General features: G+C 37.7%; 1 protein-coding gene across 1 annotated transcript in view; it reads right to left on the bottom strand.

Moving 5' to 3' along the window:
• THSD7B (thrombospondin type 1 domain containing 7B) overlaps nucleotides 1-14,872 on the bottom strand; it is a 6,482,604-nt gene that overhangs the window by 1,386,064 nt on the left and 5,081,668 nt on the right. Inside the window, exon 17 of the mRNA XM_044074964.1 lies at nucleotides 8,577-8,755. Coding sequence (XP_043930899.1) covers nucleotides 8,577-8,755 — 179 coding nt within the window. The remainder of the gene's footprint in view (nucleotides 1-8,576; nucleotides 8,756-14,872) is intronic.

Below are 14,872 nucleotides of genomic sequence, written 5' to 3'. Positions count from 1 at the left end.
GGAAGTCTCCAACAAGTGTAATGAGCTTTTTAAAATAATGGAATCCTGTCCTTTAATACCCAAGGCTTATACATTATCTAGTCAAGTATTCTCTGCATGGCAACAACAGAAAGGCTTTCAATGTTGGCAATTCTTTAACAGTATGCTTATTAAAGCTTACTTGCATCTTACGATGTCAGACAAGCTTACCTTATGGTCATTAAAGCATTGCTACTTAAACACAGAGCAACAGGCACTTTGAGTAATAAGCATAAATCAACAGTACAAAAATATGACAGAAACCAGACCATTCTGCAAAATCAAGGACAGATGAAAAGCCACTGTAGTACTTATGCAGTGTGTCCTCCCATCCAAGGTAGATACAACTACTCCTTGCCTTGCTTGGACACATCCAGAGTCACTACATGGGGGAGTGGGGTGCAACAAGCATGTCACAATTTGAAATCTCTCTGGCTGACTGTGATGGCCCTGACACATTTGTCATACCTCTCAACTTCAAGAGCAAGAAATCTGGACAAAGCCATACACAGAAGTGGGACAAAGGCACAACAAGAAGGACAATTTTTAAATATTGCTCTAATAAACTTAGAAAGATAATAGAATAGGTCTTGCATTAGTATGAATTTTCTGAAGGGTATAAAATCTGAAACTCAAATGTCTGTCATTTTCTAACTTCAGTCTTTAGTGATTTGTCACTAATTTGCCAAAAACACAATTTTATGAAAATGGACCAAAAATGTGATGCAAAATATAAAATAGACACACAATACAGCTTCTACCTGTCAAAGAAGGGACACTTTAATATTAGTACTGCTACCTTGAGCAGCTGACAAAATAAAAGAATCTACATGCATTTCAAGTAATCTATAACTTTGATTATTACAGTTATTTCTTAATTGTAAACCCTCCATGTTTTCTTCCAAAATTGCTATTTTATGGAGGGATTATTAGGGGAAGAGCAACATTTTGAGCCAAAATTGGGGACAGTTGAGAGGTTGGCTATGCCTAATTCTATAAAGCAATTTATTTGCATGTACCTCTCAACCTGTTAATGCAGTAAATCTGAACAAGGCCAAATATATTGGGGCACATATAAACAGTACTAAAATTGCTCTTGTATAAATTGAGACAGTTGATAGAACGGCTCTTACTTTAACATGCATTTTATGAAGGTTATGAAGTCTGAAACTTATTATTTAGTGACTTCTGGCAAATCATTTAGGAATTAAAACTACAAATTTTATGAACAACAAACCAAAAATAAGAAGCAAAAATCTATTCATTCTTTGAAAATCTGGACAGTTGGGAGGTATAGTTCAGCTGGGCCTGTCTGAGTTTGCTGCCCTTCCCCTGACAAAATAATGGTTGAACTGGAGCCTCTGCAGCCATTCCAATTAACCATTACTTGGCTATTTCACTCCATTTACCATAAACACTAATGTGCATACTGCTTTACTTCAATGATTGGACTTCATTTGAAAGTTTTATTTTGTATTTTACAGCACAAACATTAAGTAATCTGTTAAACAAAGCAATGCAGTCTCACAATGAAAACTTAGCATTAAAACTTCTCTGCCCTTGAAACTCACATTCATTGAAACAGCATTGAAACCCACATTCAAAGAAAATACATTTTGCCAGTGGCAGATAAAGATTAATTTTGGGCTGTTTTCAATCATAGGCCCCTTGCATATGAAACATACATGTGCTCTTTGATACACCTTCCTCATTGTACTAAAAATTATATTCCTTGTACAATACAGTACACTTGTTAGAGGGTGTTTTAAATTTGTTTTGAACATTTTTCCAGTAAGCAATGAAACAAAACATATGCACCCATAATGGCAAAACTGCCCAGTTGAGAACATTTATCATAAAAAAGTCTACTCAGACTTCCACAGTCCACCATTATTAGTAAATATACACAATTCTACAGTCCACCATTATTAGTAAATATGCACAATTCCACAGTCCACCATTATTAGTAAATATGCACAATTCTACAGTCCACCATTATCAGTAAATATGCACAATTCTACAGTGCACCTTTATCAGTAAATATGCACAATTCTACAGTCCATATTCAGTGAATTCAGTTCTTGCCATAGCTGTCAACCTTAGCACAAAAACCTGGACGAAGCCAATAATGGAATACAGTCCCAAAAATAGGGACAAATTTAAAATATTCATCTTATAAACTTAGAAAATTGCTAGAAAAAAGGTTGTGCTACTATGTATTCTGAAGAACATGAAGTTTGAAATTCAAATGCCGGTCAATTCTACTGCGGACAGAACAAAAACAATTTTCAGCAGAGACGAGGATTAATACTGCAGACACGTCTTTGTAAAATGGCAGGGCATCAGAGCAAATCCACACAAACACAGGCAGGAGATGCAGACTCCAAACAGAAGCCACCCCAACCAAGAATCAAACCAGAAAACCTAAAGCTGTGAGGCAACAATACTACCACCGCACCATCAATTATGCAAGGAATTAAACATTCAGAAACCTGAAGTCTGAAATTCAAATGCCTGTCAATTTTACTGCGGACAGAACAAAACCAATTTTCAGCAGGGATTAAAACTGCAGACACGTCTTTGTAAAATGGCAGGGCACCAGAGCAAATCCACACAAACACATGGAGGAGATGCAGACTCCACACAGAAGCCACCCCAACCAAGAATCAAACCAGAAAACCTATAGCTGTGAGGCAAAAATACTACCACTGCACCATCAAATCTGCAAGGAATTAAACATTCAGAAACCTGAAGTCTGAAATTCAAATGCCTGTCAATTTTACTGCGGACAGAACAAAAACAATTTTCAGCAGAGATGCAGGGATTAATACTGCAGACACGTCTTTGCAAAATGGCAGGGCACCAGAGCAAATCCACACAAATACAGGAGGAGATGCAGACAGAAGCCACCCCAACCAAGAATCAAACCAGAAAACCTATAGTTGTGAGGTAACAATACTATCACTGCACCATCAATTATACAAGGAATTAAACATTCAGAAACCTGAAGTCTGAAATTCAAATGCCTGTCAATTTTACTGCGGACAGAACAAAAACAATTTTCAGCAGAGACGAGGGATTAAAACTGCAGACACATCTTTGTAAAATGGCAGGGCACCAGAGCAAATCCACACAAACACAGGCAGGAGATGCAGACTCCAAACAGAAGCCACCCCAACCAAGAATCAAACCAGAAAACCTATAGCTGTGAGGCAACAATACTACCACCGCACCATCAATTATGCAAGGAATTAAACATTCAGAAACCTGAAGTCTGAAATTCAAATGCCTGTCAATTTTACTGCGGACAGAACAAAACCAATTTTCAGCAGGGATTAAAACTGCAGACACGTCTTTGTAAAATGGCAGGGCACCAGAGCAAATCCACACAAACACATGGAGGAGATGCAGACTCCACACAGAAGCCACCCCAACCAAGAATCAAACCAGAAAACCTATAGCTGTGAGGCAACAATACTACCACTGCACCATTAAATCTGCAAGGAATTAAACATTCATAAACCTGAAGTCTGAAATTCAAATGCCTGTCAATTTTACTGCGGACAGAACAAAAACAATTTTCAGCAGAGATGCAGGGATTAATACTGCAGACACGTCTTTGCAAAATGGCAGGGCACCAGAGCAAATCCACACAAATACAGGGAGAAGATGCAGACAGAAGCCACCCCAACCAAGAATCAAACCAGAAAACCTATAGTTGTGAGGTAACAATACTATCACTGCACCATCAATTATACAAGGAATTAAACATTCAGAAACCTGAAGTCTGAAATTCAAATGCCTGTCAATTTTACTGCGGACAGAACAAAACAATTATCAGCAGAGAGGGAGGGTTTAAAACTGCAGACACATCTTTGTAAAATGGAAGGGCACCAGAGCAAATCCACACAAACACAGGCAGGAGATGCAGACTCCAAACAGAAGCCACCCCAACCAAGAATCAAACCAAAAAACCTATAGCTGTGAGGCAACAATACTACCACCGCACCATCAATTATGCAAGGAATTAAACATTCAGAAACCTGAAGTCTGAAATTCAAATGCCTGTCAATTTTACTGCGGACAGAACAAAACCAATTTTCAGCAGGGATTAAAACTGCAGACACGTCTTTGTAAAATGGCAGGGCACCAGAGCAAATCCACACAAACACATGGAGGAGATGCAGACTCACACAGAAGCCACCCCAACCAAGAATCAAACCAGAAAACCTATAGCTGTGAGGCAACAATACTACCACTGCACCATCAAATCTGCAAGGAATTAAACATTCAGAAACCTGAAGTCTGAAATTCAAATGCCTGTCAATTTTACTGCGGACAGAACAAAAACAATTTTCAGCAGAGATGCAGGGATTAATACTGCAGACACGTCTTTGTAAAATGGCAGGGCACCAGAGCAAATCCACACAAATACAGGGAGGAGATGCAGACAGAAGCCACCCCAACCAAGAATCAAACCAGAAAACCTATAGTTGTGAGGTAACAATACTATCACTGCACCATCAATTATACAAGGAGTTAAACATTCAGAAACCTGAAGTCTGAAATTCAAATGCCTGTCAATTTTACTGCGGACAGAACAAAAACAATTTTCAGCAGAGACGCAGGGATTAAAACTGCAGACACATCTTTGTAAAATGGCAGGGCACCAGAGCAAATCCACACAAACACAGGCAGGAGATGCAGACTCCACACAGAAGCCACCCCAACCAAGAATCAAACCAGAAAACCTATAGCTGAGAGGCAACAATACTACCACTGCACCATCAAATACGCAAGGAAGTAAACATTCAGAAACCCTTAAGTCTGAAATTCAAATGCCTATCAATTTTATTTAACATTTTTTAATCAGGACAGTCTGACTTGGAACAAATAAACAAATTTTCAGCAGAGGCCCAGGAAGAAATAATGCAGACATGTCTTTGTAACATGGGAGGCACAAAAGCAAACCCACACAAACACAGGAGAAGATACAGACCCCACAAAGAAGGAACCCCAGCCAAGAATCAAACCCAAGAACCTGCAGCTGTGAGGCAACAATGCTACTACTACACCATCAAATATCAAGCATTGCAACATTTACAAACCACAGATATTATGAGGAACAGATCAGATCGAATATGAGGTAAAAATCTGAAATTTTTTTACAAATGGTGGTGGGTAGGGAACTCAAGTCTTTAACACCTGCATACAGGGTACAGGGTTCAAGCCTGAGGCATTCCCTACCACACCACCATAAGCACATTTTCACACACACACACACACACACACACACTCCATCCAATAAAGCACAAGCACCATACACAAACTCCAGTAAAGCACAAGCACCATACACAAACTCCAGTAAAGCACAAGCACCATACACAAATAAAAAGAGGCACCTTACCTGAATGAATACATCCAGAGTTAACGTCCGTACATACATCCTTCCCGCGCAATACTGAAGACCCGCGAGATCCCAATGCTCCTTCCCGACGCCGACGAGATCCCTAAGGCTCTGTCCCGAGTCCCTGCTGCTCCTCTTGCAGTCCGGACGCGTCCCATAATCCAGTGCACAGTCGCTCCTTGTGTCCCCCTATGGGGACGGCCGGGCTGCCTTGAGCATGCGCATAGACCGATAAGCCGGGACTCGGTCTATGCCAATCAGAATCCATAATTTAAAAATATTTTTTTTATTTTTTTTTCTTTCTGAGGGGGCTGCAGTCCGGCAGCCCTATGCCACGAGCCGCCCCTGAGAAAACATTAAAATTATTTTTAAACATCTGAGCTATATGGAATCTATTAAATATATGAGATAATAAAGATATATTTGTAAAAATGTTTAGTGCTGCTGACCAAAGCAAAAGACAACACATACAGCCTTAATAAAACTAAAATAACCTAGTAGGCTGGTTGTTAACAAAACAGACTTATATAATATGTGTATATATATATATATATATATATATATATATATATATATATATATATATAGACATATATATATATATATATATATATATATATATATATATATATATATATATATATACACACACACACACACACACACACACACACACACACAAAAGAGGTTTTTGTTCACCTTCTTTTAATTGCTGTATATATAGATACAGCCATACACACACACACACACACACACACACACACATATATATATATATATATATATATATATATATATATACATATATGTGTGTATGTGTGCATGTGTGTATACAATTTCTCATAATAAAAATGCCAACTGCAATGTATATCACCTCACTAATACCTATGAAGATAACTATTCATTTGTGTATATGTATATAATGTACATAGTAAAAAAATGCTGTTGTATTGAAAACCTCTATTCCTCTAATAAAATTGTTTACTTTATCTCTATTGAGATGTAGACCTATTGTTTCTCAATTCTATTGCAACTTGTGAGCTGTTACTGAAATGGCTCCACTTTGGCTCAATCCACTGCCCCAGTTGAAAACAACAAATAGAGAAATATATAGTTGAAATGTACATTACAGAATGTACATTTTTTGAGATGTGGCTCTCAAGACTATTCGATGATGCAACATTTATTTCATGTCTTAAGTCAAATAAGAATTCAAAGACCAGAAACAGCAGATGAAGAATATTATTAAATTGTAATAGTATCACTACATGTTTAGAGAAGAAAATTATGAAGATTGCAAATACTAAACAGGAAAGTTCAAAAACAGCTTTTGGAACAGATTTATAGAAGAAACAGAATGGCAGAAAAGTATATGTTAAAATAAAATAACATAAAATAAAATAAATATGCAATCTTTGCCCAGTAAAGTAAGACCATATATTAAATCACCTGTCTATGTTCGCACATCGAATATGAATTACAGCGAATGCCTTATAATCGAACACTGAACAGTGAAACTTTAAACTGGCCATAGTTGGCCAACCACCAAGAAATATCTCGATGCATAAGTTAAGCAAAGGAAGCCTTTTTTAAAATTTACCCTATTCCCTACTGTAGTATTATCTCAGAGCTGAAATATATAGTTAGGGGGTATGGTGGGCAAAGTCCCACACCTTGGTTAATGATGTTCGCGATATTGGCCAACTAAAGCCATTCGATGAATTGTTTTTCAATGTAAAGTGTTTTCAGTAGTTTAAGGTTTTGCTGTTTAATGTTCAGTAGTAAGATGTTCACTGTAATTCATATTTGATGTGCAAACATAGACCCTTAAATCATCGCTTGATTTTATTTATCGATATATTTAACACATCGCATTTCTGTTACCTGTGACATTTGCATAGAAACAAGCTACTTCTGCTAGATGATGATTACATGATACAATTTCAGAAATCTCAAACATTTTTGTTGGCTGATGGTGTTATTTTGAATACTTCTGACAATAATTATTTTGAAACATGGTTGCCTTATAGCAACAAATTTAAGTAAAATAACATATACTTTATTGCCTTATATAATATGATCGAGTCTTTTCTGTTTTGTAATTTATTTTTGATCACTGCTGCTTTTGTAAGAATTACCAGATCTTTGATAAAGCATCACTAACCTAACAGTGAAAAAATACTTTCTAACCCATCTTCAAAAAAAATTATTTCAGTTAAGTACTGACAAGGAAATAGTCATAGAAACATATAAAGTTCAAAAGAGGTTTTTGTTCACCTTCTTTTAATTGCTGTATATATAGATACAGCCATACACACACACACACACACACACACACACACACACACACACACACACACACACACACACACACACACACACACACACACACACACACACACACACGCACGCACACACACCGTAGCTCTCGACCTGTTACCTCCAGAATCAGAGACAAACCTAGAAATTCTCAGTGAGAAACAGAGAGGGTTTTTTTAAATACTAAATACTGATATCATGAGAAGTTGACAGTACAAAGGAATATGAGTTAATGTGTATTTTTTTGAAGTAAAACTGTTTTCTTCCTCCAGTTTTTGTTATTAACTGCAATCCTTCACCATTTCTCCCACATCTGCCAATATTAGAAGGGACTAGAAGGGACAGCAACAACCTCTGAGCCAAAATTGAGAATGACTCTGAAAATCAATGATGGTTGAGAGGTATGTCATACAAAACCATACACAGAAAGTCTGCATCAATAAGTCTTTGTGCCTTTTACTGTCATAATGTCAGAAACATAGATTCACATGGACACATATGTGCGTCTGCATGCAACTATCAGTATTTTACAGGTAAATACAACAATCAAGTAATTAGAAAGCCATAAACAGATTAAGCAAAATATGAAGGATGACAGCTTAGAACTGAAAGAGAAGAAGAAATTACTTACTTCCTATATAGTTATCTACTATCTTTTATTTTGTCACTTAGATTGCAGATACTAAGGAACCAACAGCTAACATAAAATAACTAAATATATGTTCAAATAAGCATCTTCTGATCAATAAGACTGACTTTATTTAAAAAATATATATAATCAGTAGCATTTTCTGTTTAATCACACAGTTGTTGGCTAAATGATACACCTCACCTGATTTTTAAGATCCAACTTTGGACATCTCCGACCTCCATTGTAGGGTTTCTCTCTAAGCCATCTAGATCTTATCTTAACTCCACTTCCACAAGATACACTGCATCCAGACCAGCTTGACCAGTCACTTAGTTTGCAATCAAATGGACAAGGCTTTGTGCATATCTCTGCAATGTAACCTAAAATATAATATTATGAATAAATCCAGTTATTAAGAACTGCTAAAATGCATCCTTTATGATATTTAATAATAGCTTTCCAAATGTTTAATAACAGTGTGGATTAGATTTGAAATACTGAAGACATTTAAGTGAAAAGTGCAGAGTTCAATGTATAGCATGTTCTTTGACTGGCTGATTAAAAAATAATATATTTGTTATAAAAATTTTTGTTTATTTTTGCCATAAATATTCGACATTTAACTTGAAAAGAACCTTATAATGTATAATATATATCTATATATTTATATCTATCAATTCTAAGACTCTCTCTCTCTAATCTCTCTCTCTCTCTCTCTCTCTCTCGATATATATATATATATATATATATATATATATATATATATATATATATATATATTTATTTTATTTATTTATTTCAGTTTGGTGACCAGGAGTCCACTGGGCTCAAGTGTGCCCGTTTTCAGTGGAGGCCCAGGGAGAAAAGCTTCATAAAACATAAAACAGTAAGGTTACAAAAGTAAGTAAGTTACAGCATAAAGTACAGTTTACAAATATGTACATTCCGTATCAGGCTTGATCAACAAAGATAATTCTGACATATCTGAATAGTTGGACTGTAGACATTCATTTGAAAATATACCTTCATTACAACCAAAGTGTAGAAACATTAAACATAACAATCGTTTAAAGTAAGGAAACACTTTTCATGCATTCATTTGATGTAAGAAGCTATCTACAATATTTACAAAGTAGAAATAGTGTATTAAGAAGCAATTGCAGAGAGCTTGAGTCAGCTCAAGGAGATAATTATTGGGGCGTTAGAGAGATTAGGAACCTAGGAGCAACACCTCCTTAGGGCATTTGTTAAATAGAATTAGATAGGGTGAAAGCAGGTGCATTTCCATTTAGAGTACAAGTAAGTGAAAAGCTGGGTTTTAAAGTTTTCTGAGTTAGCTATTGTCCTAAGAGTGGAAGGAGATAATTCCATTTCTTGCCTAGTGAGAAAGAGTTGGCCAGCAGGTCGTTTAGGTTTGTGGATAGTAATTAGGTTTTGATGTTCAGATCTGAGAGGTCTATTAGGGTTGTAGGGGAGAAGGATGTTTGTTAGAGCTGGACATTTATTTGGGTGAAATACAAGTCTGTGTGCTGTGGTAAATTGTAGGTAGTCTAGGTAATTAGGGAGTTCTAGCCAGTTCAGAGAATGAAGGGTATGGCAGTGATGGGTGGAGGTTTTGGATCTAGTGACAAATTTAGAGATCTTATAGAAATGGGAGGAGGTAAGTAGTAGTAAAGTATGTCTAGTAGAGTTTGAGAGAAAGGTTGTTCTTATAAAGCATAACCTAGCTTTTGGTAGGTTTTCTTTATATTTTGTTGAATCTGGATCTGGAACTTGAGGTGTTCATCAATAGTAATGCCAAAGGTTTTGCAAAGGGAACCACTTCTATGGGACAGTTGGTATGTCTAAGGACTTTGAATGAATTTTTGTCATAAGAGAAAGTCTTGGAGGGAGAGAATAGCAAAATTTTATGTAGGTTTGAAAGATGATAGATAAAGTGTTTGTGGGAAACAGTATCAAAAGCTTTAGAAAGGTCAAGAAGAACTGTGGAAAATAAGTGTCCTGAATCTCGGGCTTGGTTGACAGTTTTTAAAAAGAAGAGTAGAACAGTTATAGTGCTATAGCCTGGGTGGAGGCCATGCTATGTAGATGTAAGGAGTTGTTTTTGGTTAGGAAAGGCGTAAGTTGGAGGTGGATACATTTTTCTAAGATTTTGGCGAATGGAGAGAGCACAGCAATGGGCTGGAAGTTTGAGATGTCAGTATTTTTGCCACCTTTGTGCAGAGGAAGAATGTAGGCTGAACGCCAAAGTTTGGGTACATATCATTCCTTTAGAGATCTGTTGATTATGATGCTGATTGGGGGTGCTATACCATCGGCTGCACATTTTAGGAAGGAGGAGGGAATATTATCAGGAGCATTGGAGCAAGGTTTAAGTTTGGATAGGAGTTTTTTTATGAGATTGGTAGAGACTGGTTTAAGCTCAAACATAGGGAGGTTAGGTGAAGAGGAATGGTGGACAGGTGGATTATTGTTAGGGAAAGTCTTGGTCAGGTTAGAAATAGCTTCAATAAAAAATGAATTAAATTTGGAGCCTAATTCAAGGTCAGATATACTTGGGTCAGGACAGGGATTATTCTTGGAGCTGGGGTTGAGAAGGGAGTTTATGGATTTCCAGAATTGTTTGGGGTTATTGTTATTGTTGGACTGGAGCTTAATGTAGTAGGATTTTTTGTCCTTAGTGATTTGTTGTTTTGCGAGGTAATGGGGTTGTTTGCATTCGAGCAGAGTTTTGGGCAGTTTGTTATGGTAAAGCTTCCAGGATTTGTCCCTTTGAAGCATAATTTGTTTGGTTTCTTTGGAGAGCCATGGAGAGGTATTTGTTTTTATCCTTCTGTTTCTTAGTGGGGCTATGGAGTTTGAAGTGTCGAGGAAGATAGAGTTGAAGTGGTCTATTGCTTTATCAAGGGGAAGGGTATTTAGGATTTGTCAGTTCATTTGTTTGAGGATATTTGAGAAAGGTGAGGAGTTGAAGTTGCTAAGGTTGCGTGTGAGAATGTGCTGATGTTGATGTGGGATAGAGCTAGTTGAATGATGAATGAAGGCAGGAAGGTGGTTGCTAATGGTGTCGGGAATGGTGCCAGAGTAAGTTATTTTATTTGGATGGGTGACTAGGATCCAGTCAATAATGATCCTGGGGGATTTGTTTTGTTGGGATGGGTGGTGGACAGGATTACTTGAGTGAAGTTATAGAGGTTAATGGATAAGGAGGGAGAGGGACTATTGAACTTGTTCCAGTCGAGATTTACATCCCCTAGAATGTAAGTTTCATAATTAATTTCAGATGAGGCCCATAAGAGGATATCTTTGAGGGTAGAGATGTTGTTGCCAGGAGATAAATATAGGGCTATGATGCAGATATTCTTGTTTATTCATTTTTAGTAGGCCAACTGTTAGTTCAGTATTGTTGAATTGAGGGATTAGAATTTGGAGGGGAATCAAGGTAAGAAGATTAGAGTAGATTAGGGCAGTGCCATCACCTTTTTAATTTGGTCGGTCAGTTCTGAGGGATTGAAATCCTGTAGGCAGGATTTCAGAGTTGGAGATATGGGGTTTGAGCCAGGTTTCTGAGATGACTAAGATGTCTGGTTGGTAATGGCTTAGCCATGCTTGAATTTGGTGAGTTTTATTATTGACACTTTGGGCACTGATTGTAAAATTTTCAGGGTATTGTAGGGGAAGGAGGGGGGAAATGGAGATGAGGGGAGGGAGTTATTAGTAAGGGGGCTAGGGCCAGGGTTGGGATGAATATCCCCAGCTAATATTAGGTTGTTGAAGGAAGGAATTTTTAGCCATTTGGGTTTATTTTGCATGATTTTGTGTAGAACTAACAGTTTAGGGGTAAGTATTTTGGCTGTAGTGGTGATAGTTTTACGATAGAATATGTGCAGGGGGTGAGGCTGAATAAGGGAAGAGGAGATGTAGTGGAAATGAGTGTACAGATGGGGAGAAGAATGGTGAGTGTGTCAGTTTGGGATGAAGGTAGGATAGGTGGTACATTGGAGGAATATGAGCTGGTATAACATGGAGGAATTAGGAATACAAGGAGGAAGCAGGGGGCCCGGAGGGTGCGGAGAAGTAAGAGAAGCATATTGGGACAAAGGTAGTTTAATGGGTATAATTAGGGGGGAAGAAACAGGTAAGAAATAAGACGGGGTAGTGACAGAGAAGAAGCTTATCTTAGTTTACAATGAAACAGAGGAGGGGATTTTAAATGGTGGGGATGAGAGAGTGTGATGTGTTTATGTAGGAGGATGAGAGGAGGAGTTGTAAATAGGAAAGAGCTTCTATATGGGTAATTAGGTAGGGTGTGTGGAGTGGGGGAGTAATTTGGGAATAGCTTCTATTGGGTAATTAGGTTGAGAGGGTGGAGAATGGGTAGAATAAATGTAGAGGTGCTGGGGTGGGTGGAAATTGGGGGCATGGTAGGGGAGCTGAGTGAGCCCATAGGGCAAATGGAGTGGGTAGAGCCAAGGAGGAGAAGAAAGTGTATCAGTGAAGAAAGAACAGATCTGAGGTAAGGAGACTACAGTAAAGGCACTCAGTATTAGAGTTGAAGGAAGCAGAAGTTTCACAAGAGCTAGAGGCTGTACAGGGCAGAGATAGTTTAATAGAGTGTTGGCTAAATCTGAGACTAAGAACAGGGCAGAGTAAGGTTAAAGTAGTTTAGGCATGCATTGAGGTGTAGAAAGAAGCAGGAATGCTGCATCCTAGTGGCCAGACTGTGTAATTACAAAGGTAGATCTCGGACACACAAAGGAAATGGGGAAGAAGTCAGGAAGGTAGATCGGGAGGATTAAAACCAAGGTAGGCTGCTAGCTATTGCTCACCGGGTTGCTATATGTATATATAAATATGTGTGCACTGGCACAGACACACACACACACACACACACACACACACACACACACACACACACACACACACACACACACACACACACACACACACAGTACATATGAGTGGCTCAGCTAATAATAAATTCTCAAAAGAGCATTCAGAAAAATAAAAAGAAAACAAAAAAAAATTCAACCAGACGTAAGAGCAAAAGACAAAACAATGAAAAACTGTTTTCTTGTCGGGGCAACTCCCATGCAGCCTCCACACCACCTGCTAATTATATATTGCAATTCCAAGATCACATTACAACAGGGAAAGTGGAAATCTTCAGACCCCACTGTATCAAGTTCTCACAGAAAGAGCCATCAGCAGCCAGAAAAACAGAAGACTGTTTGCTGTTCTGAGCATTTGCACATACCAATTGTACCCATATATAGCAATATAATAGATATGGGTTCACTTCTAAATCCCTACTCTCAAAATCTCGAAATTCAAAATACTGAAACCAAAATCCCTAAAGCTCAAAATCTGTAAAACTCAAAATACTGAAAATACACAGGATACCAACACTTACCATATTCCACCACAAGTACATTTTGAAACAAATAAAACCATATTGCAGGGGGGCATTACCCCCTGCACCTCCTCATGTGGGGGACTGTGCCCCCCACACCCCTTGCTACTTAAATATATCAAATCCAAGATTACACTTCACTACACCAAAGTGCAATCTTGTAGTTGATATATTTAAGTAGCAGGGGGTATAGGGGGCGCAGCCCCCCACATGGGGGGGTGCAGTGAGGCTTGCCCCCCTGCCTATACTTGAAGTGTAATATGTTTTTGTATGTGGTTCTGCTGCAGTATAGATAGTGTTGCTGCACTGTTTTTTTCAATATTTTGAGTTTCAGTATTTTGAGTTTTAGGGATTTTGAGCTTTAGGGATTTTGGTTTCAGTATTTTGAATTTCGAGATTTTGAGTTTAGGGATTTAGAAGTGAACCCATATATATATATATATATATATATATATATATATATATATATATATATATACACACACACACACACACACACACACACACACACGTATGTATATATGGTTTACCATGATAGGTTTGAATGCACTAACATCAAATATGCATTCGACCGAAAAATAACATCTAAACCTAAAACATCAAAATAGAGGAATGCCGAAAATAGTTTGCACGATAAAATGCATTCCATAATGTCGACATTCCCCTTTTCTGGACAGGGCAGTTAGCTCACCTCTAAAATTTTGCAGGGGGACTATGCCTCCCTGCACCCTCCACAACCCCCTACTTAAATATACCAACTCTGAGATTGCACTACAGTGAGGAAATGGGCTACTTCCCCATTCCTCACTGAAGTGCGACCTCCCTGCACAGTCTCTGTACGTCACTTTTCCAACTAACCTCTTAACTCTCGACTAACCTCATTTGACCACTTGTCATTCGATTTCTTGCCCCTAAGGAACCATGAGTTCTCACATCAGCTGTTCGACATCCTGCAGTTTGGGTAAGTGACATCAAGCCTATAGATATATATATGTATATATATATATATATATATATACACACACACACACACACATACATATATATATATATATATATATATATATATATATATATATATATA

This window comes from Protopterus annectens, chromosome 6.part0, assembly GCF_019279795.1.
Source record: "Protopterus annectens isolate FY-2018-M chromosome 6.part0, PAN1.0, whole genome shotgun sequence".
NCBI classification, from domain to species: Eukaryota; Metazoa; Chordata; order Ceratodontiformes; family Protopteridae; genus Protopterus; species Protopterus annectens.
Note: the sequence above shows the minus strand (reverse complement) of the source record. Positions and strands in the feature narration are given on the sequence as shown.